Source organism: Diabrotica virgifera, chromosome 8, assembly GCF_917563875.1.
Source record: "Diabrotica virgifera virgifera chromosome 8, PGI_DIABVI_V3a".
Taxonomy (NCBI): Eukaryota; Metazoa; Arthropoda; class Insecta; order Coleoptera; family Chrysomelidae; genus Diabrotica; species Diabrotica virgifera.
In genome coordinates this window covers 155,022,127-155,034,942 of record NC_065450.1, presented here as the reverse complement: position 1 = coordinate 155,034,942, position 12,816 = coordinate 155,022,127, and the positions used below count along the sequence as shown (strand labels likewise).

The 12,816-nt window shown below is 32.5% G+C and overlaps 2 protein-coding genes across 5 annotated transcripts in view; one reads left to right on the top strand and one right to left on the bottom strand.

Moving 5' to 3' along the window:
• LOC114329682 (protein dead ringer-like) overlaps positions 1–12,816 on the top strand; it is an 871,887-nt gene that overhangs the window by 337,591 nt on the left and 521,480 nt on the right. For 3 of the 4 annotated variants that reach the window (XM_050658217.1, XM_050658215.1, XM_050658214.1), the window contains exon 3: positions 632–895. In XM_050658217.1, the coding sequence (XP_050514174.1) occupies positions 632–895 (264 nt within the window). The remainder of the gene's footprint in view (positions 1–631; positions 896–12,816) is intronic. The other variant, XM_050658216.1, reaches the window with a different exon arrangement.
• On the bottom strand, positions 6,483–9,031 carry LOC126889698 (uncharacterized). The gene is made up of 5 exons (XM_050658224.1): positions 8,678–9,031; positions 8,451–8,619; positions 8,332–8,394; positions 7,771–7,909; positions 6,483–6,894 (listed from the first exon to the last, which is right to left on the bottom strand). The coding sequence occupies exons 2-5, from the start codon at positions 8,580–8,582 to the stop codon at positions 6,842–6,844; spliced, it is 387 nt and encodes a 128-aa protein (XP_050514181.1). The 5' UTR covers positions 8,583–8,619; positions 8,678–9,031; the 3' UTR covers positions 6,483–6,841.

The following is a 12,816-nucleotide window of genomic DNA, read 5'->3' as shown; positions in this document are numbered from 1 at the left end:
CAAACAAAATTAAAATTGCTATGATGATAGTCAACGTCCGCAACGGACAAGGCACATGCAGAAGAAGATAGATTTTTTTAAGTTTGAATGTATTTTTTGTAAATTTTTCCAAGTGGGCCGGAAATTATTATTAAAAAATAACATACAAACAAAAAACAATTTCCAAATCTCTTCGAATGGGCTTTTTTAGGCTTATATAATTGAAATAAATTCGTTTTCACTCTTGGCAACATTTTTCCAATATTTTGAATGATCCTTCATTTTCGAGTCATTTGCACCGAAGAGATGAAAACATTTGATTTCAGTTCAGTGCCTCTACACAGGTGCTCCGATGAGGCAACGGTAATGCCGAAATATGTATAAGCACATATTAGGGGCCCTGCTCTGCGATCAAATCTGAATCACCTTTACTTTCATTTTATTTTTATTCACTTTTGTGGATATAAAAGGAACTAGTTCGCTAATGATTGTCATCACGGTGAACGGCAGGACGTGGATGCAGTTATAGATCCCCTTGCTGACTAATTCATCACTCTGTTTTGCCTAATTTTTACATCTTAAAAGGCAACGGAGGATGACAATTCGAATTTTAATTTCTGTCTCTTTTAACTAACCTTATTTTTTGTTTCAGGACGACTACGATAGTGGAGGCGGTGGTCGAAGCCTTAACCTAAACTTCCCTTTGAGCAATCGTGTAATGTCGTCAAACGGAAGCGGACCCGATGGCTTCCAATTGCCAGTTCCGTTTCCTTTTCCTCATCCAGCTGCAGCTTTTTTACCGCCAATGGCACCTCAGCCCACAGCTCCCTCTTCTGGCAGTTCACATTCCTCAGAAGGAAGCGCTTCGTCCCAACACACCTGGTCCTTCGAGGAGCAATTCAAACAGGTGCGTCAGGTATGTTTCGCTTTAGATTTTATTACATAAATCGGTATGCATTGAAGTTTTACGATTGTGTTATTTAAGCATGCCTTATGAGAAATGTCAGAGATGTTAATTTTTTTATTCAGTGGTTCTGCTTTCTGTTGCTTTTGGGTATACAGTGTCTAAAAGCTAAATGGAATAAATTCATTATTTCGTGAATGTGCGAGTTTTGAAATAAATCCTGAAACAGCTCAATTTTCATTTTAAATTATGATTTTTTGGCATATATTATACTAGTGATGTCGTCCATCTTGGCGTGATGACGTAATCGATGATTTTTTTTTAATGAGAATAGGACTCGTGTGCTATAATCATTTGAAAGGTTATTCAATTCTCTATTCAGTAACATAAACATTAACATAATTAGGTGAATTTATGAAGGGTGTCCTAGAATCCTTGATAAAGAGTACAATGTTTGAAACGAAATGAAATACAGACATACTAATTTTATGTATAAAAACTTTTTTTATATAAAATTGATTTTTGTCCTTATTTTCTTTTTTATTATTATACCGCTTTTTTCAAAAATATTATTTCCATTATAGACGAGCGGAACACCCCCCAAAAAACGCTTATTTCTCAAGATATTAACGAGATATCTCGTGTGGTGAATGGCTAATTTTGGTCCTACTTTATGATTTTGATGGTGCTGAAAACGCATAATGAGGTTTATTTTGAATTTTATTTTGGGGGAACATTGTTGGAATCGCAATTTTACCCTAAAAATAAAAAAAAATCACGTTTTTTGCATTGAACTAGTTACAACTCTATGCCATTTTAATATTTTGTTCTGAAATTTTTATAGTACAGTAGAGCGTCGATTATCCGAACGTCGATCAACCGAACGACCGCTTATCCGAACTCTCAACTTGTCACCTAACCATTAGTAATATTCACCAAGCGTTAGTAATTAACGCTTAAAAAATGTTTATTTTGTTGCCAAAACTGCACTTTTTTGTGTAATAATTATTGTCCTATTTGTCATTAAAGATACACATATACGAGTATAGATGTAGGTATGTAAATATATGGCTTTCATTCACCTGTGGATAAATATGTACGGCTCTATCAATACAGTTCGATTATCCGAAAAAACCGATTTTCCGAACACCCTTGTCCCCCAATTAGTTCGGATAATCGACGCTCTACTGTATATATTTCTCACCTTTCTGAAGACAATGGGAACTGTTTTAAGTTTTCCGTCTTATTCTAATAAAAGTTACGAATTTTTGAAAGTAAAAGGTGCAGATTCCTTAATTGCAAAGTTTAATCGTAAAAGTTGAGTGACAAAATTTGAAATTTAGCTTTTAATTACGTTTATATTAAAAGGGCACGCCAGGTTTCCCTAACACGACTCTACCTTATCGGCAGAGTCTAAGAGAAGTGTACGGTAAATTAAAGCTGTAATTACAAAAAAAGAAATATGTATGTCTTTGTACTCACTTTATAATGCTTAAAAAATTACGAGATGTGGATTTCAATGCATATTTTTTTTATAATTCTCGTATCAAAGTTACGCATGAAGTTAGTCGTATTGATGACAGTTGGGGAAACATGGGCGACCCATATTAAAATATAGAGTACAAATAAGTTTTCTGAAAAGTTTTATACCAAAATGTTTTAAAAAAAAATGGTGTAACTTATAATATCGACGTTATAAATCACCAAAACAACGCTCATTTTTCGAGATGCTGACCACGTATGGTGAATGGCTAATGTTGGTCTTACTTTATGTTTTTTGATGATGCTGACAACGAAAATGAACTTTATTTTGAATTTTTATGGCAGAACATTGTCAAAAGCGCAATTTTACCCTAAAAATTAAAAAAATCAAATCACGTTTTTCTTAAAATTTGCACAATTTGTTTTTTTATAAAACATTTTGATCTAAAACTCCGTAAAACTTCTTTGTAGTCTATATTTTAACATAAACGTGATTAAAAAGCTAACTTTGCAATTCACAAATCTGCACCTTTAGTTTAAAAAAATTCATAGCTTTTATTGTAATGAGACTGGGGGCTAGCAACAGGCCCCTAGTATAGTCTTCAAAAGGGTGAAAAATATATGCTGTAAAAATTTCAGAAAAAAATATTAAAATTCAACAGAGTTGTAGCGAGTTAAACGCAGAAAAACGTGATTTATTTTTAGGGCAATTTGCGATTTTGACGATGTTATCCCACTTAAAATTCAAAATAAATTTTCGTTTTTATCACCATCAAAAACATAAAGTAAGATCAAAATTAGCCATTCACCACCCATGGTCAGTATCTCGAAAAATAAGCGTTATTTTGGGGATGTATAACGTCGATATTAAAAGTTGCACCATTTTTTTCTATAAAAAATTTTGATCTACAACTTTCCAGAAAACTTCTTTGTATAAACATAAACGTGATTAAAAAGCTAAATTTGAAATTCTGTCACTCAAAATGCTTATTTTATGGTTTTATTTGCAACAGCTTTTTTGTTTATAAACATGTTTTACTATAGTAAATCTGATTTTAAAGAGCAAGTATTTTTAAGATAGTCGTCTGTTGAACGGTTTCATCAACAATGCGTAATTTTTTCACAATATGGAAATTAATAACAAAAGCCGCTTTTTTAAATTTAAATGTTGATAAGAAACCACCACGGAAACAATTCGTTACCCAGGAGAAGATACGCCTTTTCTATTGACTTCCTCAAAATATTCCAATTGAAAAATATAGTAATTTTTCAATTTTTAAATGCTGCGTTTCCTGGGATATAACAAATAATAGAGACAAAAACGCAAAACAAATGATTTTTACAGATTCTTGGACAAAAATAAAATTTTTATTAGGCCCATTAAAAAGGCAGTTCATGGAACACAATCATTTGTCAGAGAACTTAGAAAGAAACAATTAATCTTTTCTATACTATTCAATAAGATTTCTTTTTAGCTAAGTGTTTTTCTCTAAATCCAATTCATTATGTCTTTAAAGAAAGTGTAATAAAAAAACTGAATCACCTTCATCTTTTCTTAACAGCCGGTTTCCGAAAGGACGATCATCTCAAAAATTATGTAATCGATGGTTAATCGTTGATCAAATGCATTTTGAGTTTCAATAACACCAGTTAAACGGGAGTTCAATAACAGTCGATCATATGATTTAACAAACGATTAATCGTTAGTTAACAGCCGATCATAAGTGTTTTGAGTTTCCGAAACGCTGATTAACCAATTTCGCATGTCACACGGCGACCAAAAGGAACTGTCACCTAATTTGAGGTTATTGGTTGATTAAAGGGCTGTTAATGTTTATAAATAGTTGTTTAGAGTTATTAAATAGAGTTTTTTAGTTATTATATAGGTTAAATAGTTATTAAATAAAGGGTATTTTAGTGTTTACTTAAAATTATTAGTGAGAAGAACCAATAAAGAATTGGAAGAACTATATCAAGAGCCAACGATTACGACGACGATCAAAGCACAGAGAATACGATACTTGGGGCACATAGAGAGAATGGGAAGTAAACGAATGCCAAAAATGGTACTTTCACGAAGACCAATACAAAAGAGGAGGAAAGGCAGGCCAAGGAAAAGGTGGAAGGACAGTGTATATGAAGACTTGAAGAAAAGTAACATTGAGAGATGGAAAGAACTAGCATTGGACAGAAGGAGATGGAGAGAGGTGGTGAAGGAGTGTGTAAAAAGACTGAAGTGTATTTAAATAAAATTTATAAGTTATATTAAGTTATTTACTATATTATTTATGTAATCAGAAATGTAAACATTTTAGCCCTAGGCCTACAAGGCCTGTTGCGCTTAATAAATAAATAAATAAATAAAATTATTAGTTATTTAATTATAATTTAATTTTTAAAATTAAATATATAGTGTAATTATACAGTGAGCACGTAAAGGTTGGAATAAATTCATTTTTTCATGAATGGGCAATTTTGGAAATAAATCCCGAAACAGGTCAATTTTTATTTTTAAGTTACGACTTTTTGGCCTATATGTCATACTAGTGACGTCACCCATCTGGGCGTCATGACGTTATCCATGACTTTTTTAAACGAGAATAGGGGCCTTGTGATAGCTCATCTGAAAGGTAAGTTAATTCTCTATTCAGTAATATAAACAATAACATAATTATTTATAGAGGCTGTCCAAAAAAAATTTTAATTAAATTTATTAACATAAAAAGAAGAATGTCTGTAATTTATTTAATTCAAAATACATTTTACTGCTATCAGAATACAGGAAAAAATGTTTATTTGACAAATAAATATTGTTTTTTGCTTAAATTCAATATTAAAGCAGCCACCCACCTGCCTCTTGACACTTTGAACATTTAATTTAAGCGAAAAGCAAAGAATATTTTTCAAATAAACATTTCTTTCTGTTTTCTAAGAGCAGTAAAATGTATTTTGAATTAAATAAATGACATATTATATTCTTCTTTTTATGTCAATAAATTTAATCAAAAAAATTTTTTTTGGGCAGCCTGTATAAGTAATTATGTTAATGTTTATATTACTGATTAGAAAATTCAATTACCTTTCAAATGAGCCACCACACGACCAATATTCTAATTTAAAAAAATCATTGATGACGTAATCATGCTCAGATGGGTGACGTCACTAGTATGATAATAATGCCAAAAAGTCGTAATTTAAAAATAAAAATTAACCTCTTTCTGGATTTTTTTCCAAAATCGTCCATTCTCGAGAAAATTAATTTATTCCAACCTTTACATGCTCACTGTATGTTGGGCCACACATGTAGATGGTGCTACAGAGGAGCATTAGTTCAGCTCTACTTCAACATATTGTGTTAGTGTGAAAATAAAAAAATAATGTTTAATTTTAAATATTTAATTTAGAATTACTACTTACCTTTTGTTAAATAATTAAATAAAATAAGGACTCACTACATGGCAAGTAAGCAGATGCACCATCCGCAACTGTTGTATAAAGATTAGATTTGGTTGCCAATTAAATCCAACATTGGGATATGCAATATGATATCTGCTTGATATCACATACAATAGATGACATGAAGAACGTGATAAGGAAGCTGGAGGGAAAGGCAGATGAGGTTGGTCTTAAAATCATCACTAATAAGATAGTAGAGATGAGAATAGGAATAAGTGAGCATGGTAAACTATACATCAATCAAGAAGAAATAAAACAGGTTAAAGAATTCTGCTATCTTGATAGTATAATAGTGCAAAAGTTGGAGTCCAGGCAAACATTAAACATAGAATAGGAAAAAGAACAACAGACAACAGGCCTTTGAAATCCTCTCATATCATATCTCAACATAAATTAGCCAAAACACATTTAATAGTATCATCAAATCAATACTACTATATGTGAGGGATACTACGATATGGGAGTGAGACATGAACAATATCAGAAGGAAATGCAAGGAAGAGTTTTTGTAAATAGATTCCCACAAAATATTCTGAAGATGTATTGGCCCAACACCATAACAAATGAAGAATTGTGGAATGCATTAAGACAAAGAAGCAGAGGATGAAGCTAGTAGGTAATAACTCATTCTAACAGGTGGGTAAATAAACTTTGAAAAACACATTTTTTATTAATTTTATTATTTAAAGAAATTACAATTTTTATTTAAAATTACTTTATTAGGTACATACCTAACCACTATTACCGAATAATTTATTGACATCGAATTTTTTTATTTGAAGCTCTACTTCTAAAATTTCTTTTTTTCTTGTTGAAAAATACTATCTTACTTCTTTTTTCTAGTCTTGCTGTTTCAATTTTTTTTGTAAAAGATACATTAAGGGTTTCGCTCCCTACATCTTTTACTTTTTTATTTTTTGAACGAGCCTGAGACATCTTGGCTGTCTTCTTGGGCAGGACAGCAGTTGTCGTGGGTGTACTGAGCAGCACAGTGGAAGTAGAGGGTACATTGGATGTCTGCTATGTGTCTTCCAATTGTAGGTAATCTACTTCCACTTGACTGTCTTGTGCAACTATAAAAATAAAAAAAAATTTAATTGTTTTAGATGTACCAGATAGTTTTTTCTTTATAAAAAAAATCTTTCTCGAATTAAGTAGGTAGTTACTTTTATTTATATACTTTAGCTATCTTAATAGCTAAGTGAATAATCTACCTTAATTTAGAATTGGAATAAATAATTATAATAATTAATTCATATTAACAATATTTATTGATATTAATTCTCATATTTTGAGTTTGCTTAAATTTGGTTTACAAAAGATCTTTTTTTTGTTTAATGATGTCTATAGATAGGCACAAGGTCTGGCTATGGGGAACCGCTTATCACCCTTGTTCTCAGATTTATTATTGATCAACATAGAAATAATATCTTTAACAATCAAACTTTAAACAATAATACCTTTCAAAAAATCTTAAATTGACTTAGAACTGTAGGATACAATATCCAATTTAGATGGAAATCTTTCAGATGCCAAAAACATTCTAGATTCACTCAAAAACTTACATCCGGATGTACATACTTACGGAAACAATGGATAAACTTAAGTTAATCTTTAGAAAACCGACTAGACCAACTATACCATACCTCCCTCTTCTAATCATCCTTTTTAACAGAAGGTGGCTTCTTTCTATTGCTACATCCATAGAATACATAAACCTAGCATTATCAGATAATAGTTTTAAATAGTTAAACTAATGGTCACTCTACTACATTTGTGGATAACGTGCTGAACAAAAAAATGTTCTAATTCAGAAGTTTTGTCCAGATCAAGACCATATACAGGTTATTGTTCAGATAATATTGGAAATATTGATCAAGCTTTATATATATAAATAAATTTAAAATTAGTTACCTTTATTTAAATAAATTAATAAAATAAGGACTCACCAGATGTGAAGAAACCAGATGCACTGTCACAACTGTTGGGTAAAGGTTGGATTTGATTGCCAATCAAACTCAACATTTGTGCCCCTACATCTGTGAGACGAGGCCTAAATGTGCCACCACCTGTTGCAAGCATGTCTTTCTGAAAACAATTCATTAGTTCATTACTGATTAAGAAATGAAAGGGTTAAAATCAAAGTGGTGTAAGTCATATTCTTGAAATGATGTAAGCCCTATTTTATAATCTTGATATTATATAGACAGACCTCTTCAGAGAAAAAGTGGTGTGTAAGTTTTTACTGTAAATACTTACACCACTTTTCCTGATGAAAAAATGTCTATTTATCAAAGTTATAAAGCAAGACTTCCATCATTTCACAAATATGACTTACACCTCTTTGGCGTTAACACCCTCAAATACTAAACTTCTATTGTCTCAACACTAGGTTAGTTCCCATCATAAAATTAGTTTCATTGGATTATATTTTTATAAAAATATTTCACTCAGAAATAGTGTAATTCGACTGACCTGGTGTTAAGAGCTTTAAATTTAAGTATACCTACTTTGTCCGCAGTTTGGTCTCTCTTCAACTGGTCCAAAACCTTCTGCTCATTATATTTTTGAATCTGCAATGTAATTAATCCATATAGCTCTAAATCAACCGAAAGTTTTATACACTTACATTTTCCTCTGCTACTTTTTGGCTAGTGACCCTTTTTACGTTTATATATGCAGTGTTCAGCTGCTTGGGAGTTCTGGGAAATTCAGCGCTATTTTTCCCAGGTTTCATTGTTTTGGTTGGTGGACATAGCATTGGTACATTATTTGTTTTCAATTTAATATGCTTGTATCTGAAAACAAAAATACAATTAGAAATTTGTTCTGTAAGTTAGAAAATTTCGTACTTACTTTCCAATTATTTCCAACAGCAAACATTTCTCTCTCTCTCTCAGTATAATTTTTGCGTGGAGGATTTCCGTTTGTATTGCTCATTTTTAATATATTTTTTAATTATATAAATTATGTAGTTATTTACTATGGATTGAAATTTTTTGGTTATAAAATGAAATTTTGAAGGATGACAGCCGATTGTGACAGTATCGATACCAAATCGTATGTCAGATAATCGATTTTCTACGATCATATAATTTTAAGATGATCGACGTTTGAGAAACTCGTCACTGGTTAACAGTTGATCAAATCTAACAGCTCGATTAGATGATCGAAGATTTGAATAACGTTTCGGAAACCGGCTGTAAATCTCACGTACTATTTTGTCCTACAAATCCGAGACAGATAAGAAGTATTGGAGTTCCGTATATGGGCGATTTGAACGATCCAACCGATTGAGCCATTATTTTCAATCGGTTTCCGTATATGGGAAATCAGTTTGGTCAACGTACGCTATAGGCCAGTTTATGGTCGACAGAGAAGAGACATTTAATTATAAAAACTTCACTCTGACCACTCCCCTATTCTTTATTTTAGAATGTAAGCATTTTTCGTGATCGTGATGCATTTTGGAGTTTCAAAGCTTCCATTGGAATTTTGCAACTCGACTAAACTTCCTTCGAAAGACGAATGCCAACCTTTGTGCCTCCTTAATACTGGCTGAGATGGTATGGGCCAGTGAGTACCGAGTCTACCGAGTCATCTGGAAGTGCGAGTAGATTTTGTTTTTCTTTAGTGGTAACACCCATGTCTTGCTTTACCGATACCTTCATAGGCCCCTATGAGTTCCTCAAACGTGAGGTCAGGTACTTCTTGGACTTGATTTACTTTCCCTTCTTCATTTACGTCATGTTGTCCTTCGAATTGCACCAGTCGATTATGGTGTACTATATCATCGTCTTTCCCCTCGGAATCTTACGTATTCGGTAGATGAGACATCGTTAATCTTCTCTACAACGAGTTATGGACCTTCCCAGAACTGCTGCAACTTGGAGAACAACCCTTTCGCTTCTTTGGATTATAGAGCCAGACTTTATCGTTCTTTTTAAAACATCCCTTTTCGGCTTGGGTATCGTACCGTTTCTTCATTCGGTCGCTAGCGATCTGAAGATGGGATCGGGATCGGTCCCATCGCGGATGCATATCGTTTATTCTTCTTCTCAATTCATTCACATAGCCAGCCACATCTTGTCCAGGTCAACATCCAAACTCCAGATCACAAGCTAGTCGCATCTCGCGTCCAAATAGGACATTTGCTGCTGTTTCACCTCTTAATTCATTGAACTGTAGGTCATTGCGAAGAACGGAATGTACTGGTACCAGTTTCGCTGATGATTGGATACCATCATCTTTGTCAAATACTTGCTGACTGTCTTATTCATATTCATAGCTCTACCATTCCATCTGATGCTGTAGTTCTTGTCTTCTTATGCCTAGTCTCTATTACAGATCTTTCTTCACAGAAGTTGCTGACTGTCTTATTCATATTCATAGTTCTACCATTCCATCTGATGCTGTAGTTCTTGTCTTCTTCATGCCTAGTCTCTATTACAGATCTTTCTTCACAGAAGTTTCTTCTTTGGTCACTATTGATCTCTCAAGACACTCCAAATCGGCTGAGGTACTCTTTGATCAACACATCTGAAATAATGGCGGCCTTCTGGTCTGGAATTGCGTAGATCTCGACCCATTTGGTGAAGTAATCCATTATGACCAAGGTGTAGTTGACTTTCATCCGGCAATATCCGAAGCTATTCTTTCAAAAGGAGTTCCAGCATTGTACTGTCTCGTAGTAGCCTTTCTTTTCCGTCCAACCAGTCGTTCAAATCGTCGGAACTAGTCATCCAATAAAACTGTTCCCGAATTCTCAGAAGGGTTTTCTTTACACCAAAATGCCCTGTCATGTATTTGACGAAGTACTTCGGCTATTCTGCTCTTTAGAATCGCCAACTCTATTGTCTTCGCTGAATCATCATATATCATCATTTTCCAGTACTCGTATAAGTAAGCTGTCCTACATTATAAAGGATTCCTACTGGCCCAAATACGTTTTAACGATTGAGCGTAGGCTTGATATTTGTTGCCAAGATGGTGACGATTTTCTTCTTTTCATTTTAGAATTTTCTGTAAAACTGGATTCTTTTCAAAGACAAAATTAGTATTAATATTGAAATATACTTGTTCCTCATACTCAAGTAAAATGTGAGTTAAATCGCCATATTTTCCACAGGGACAATTTGGCGTATCCGAAAGTTGCCTATGATTTGACCTTATTAGTTTTGAAAATATCCATTTGGCTCTGAAAAAACTAACATTTTTGTGGAAATGTGAAGTTGTCATAATTTAAAAATTTAGACTGTTTTCGATTTTATATTATCGGTTTTTGCTAGAAAACAAAAGTGTTATGAGATGCTATTCAGATATTTTAAATATTTTTTTTTTGTAAAATGAAACAAAGTCGAAAATGGCGGGTCCGTTGGGAAAAATATTCACATGAGATTTTTTTGCATAATCACATTCGTAAGATATCCCAGAATAAGGTTCAAGAAGTCGCCCACGTGAAAAGTGGTTCAATTTTTTTAACAATTTTTTTTAATGAAATTGCAAAAATCATAATTTTTGGCTCGGACATTTTTTTTGTAGATTTTTTGGACCATTATGGTTAAAAAAAGGTCTCTTATAATTTTTCTCTAAAGTTGATCGTTTTCGAGTTATAAGCAATTTAAAATTGAAAAAAAAAACGAAAAATGGCGATTTTCAAGGCTTAATAACTCGGTTAAAAGATATTATTATGAAAGTCAGAAAGTGACTAAATTTAAATCAAAGTTTAATGCCCCCTCTACAAGATTCTGAAGAAATTTTTGTCATTATTTTATTACTAAGCTGTTATTTTTAAGTAATAATAATGAGCGCCATGCACGTGGTAGGCAGCCGTAAATGAGTGCAAGTAAGATGCACAATTGAACTGCTGGAGTGGCATCTCTCTCGCACTCAGCATTTACGGCCGGCTACCACGTGCATGGCGCTCAATATTATTACTTAAAAATAACAGCTTAGTAATAAAATAATGACAAAAATTTCTTCAGCATCTTGTAGGGGGGCATGAAACTTTGATTTAGTCACTTTCTGACTTTCATAATAATAACTTTTAACCGAGTTATTAAGCCTTGAAAACCGCCATTTTTCGTTTTTTTTTTAATTTTAAAATGCTTATCACTCGAAAACGATCAACTTTAGAGAAAAATTATAAGAGGCCTTTTTTATCCAGAATGGTCCAAAAAACCTACAAAAAAATTGTCCGGGCCAAAAATATTGATTTTTTGCAATTTGATTAAAAAAATTGTTAAAAAAAATTTGGCCCATGTTTCACGTGGGCGACTTCTTCAACCATATTTTGGGATGTCTGATGTCTCACGAATGTAATTATGCAAAAAAATCTCATGGGAATATTTTTCCCAACGAACCCGCCGTTTTCGTCTTGTCTAAAATTGAGGATAAAGAATATTTCTTAAGTTTTTGAAGTTATTCTTCTATAGGTGCGATTAGGAAAATGTTGAGAGTGAATTTTTATAAAAGCGACAATAAATATGAAGTACGCGCATACCGACAGTATAAAGCTAGTTGCTAAACTTTTCAAGTTACGTATGTATCAATGCAAATAAAGGATGAAAAAAATATATTGGTGTTTTTAGTACCTAAATATATTTATTATAATTTTTGTGTTTTTGGATTTGTTTTCGTTGGGAATAGGATACTTAGTATTAAAATACGATGAAAAGAAAATTAAAAATGTGTGTAGAAAATCTGACGTTTTTAGATTTTATACGATTCATCAAGGGAAAAGTAATTGCTGGGATGCTACAGTTCATAAAAGAAATGATGTATTAACGTTATTTTTAATTTTTGGTATTCTTTTAAATAGTAAAATTAGTTTAATATTTAAATAAAACTGCAATTAAACTAAGAGCAGTGAAAAGTCCCAGATCTAAACAATAAATCTGAAACTTCTCGTGGAACCACTTTCTGCTAACATCATGTCTTTTACTATTTATAAGGCAAGGAGACGACGAATAAAGAAGACGAAAGGGACTCTACAA

Coding starts and splice junctions, on each gene's coding strand:
- LOC126889698 (XM_050658224.1), bottom strand. CDS start 8,582: ATGCTATGTCCACCAACCAAAACAATGAAACCTGGGAAAAATAGCGCT. Junction 7,910..8,331: donor GAGACCAAACTGCGGACAAA/GTAGGTATACTT, acceptor AATTGTTTTCAG/AAAGACATGCTTGCAACAGG. Junction 6,895..7,770: donor ATCTGGTTTCTTCACATCTG/GTGAGTCCTTAT, acceptor TTATTTTTATAG/TTGCACAAGACAGTCAAGTG.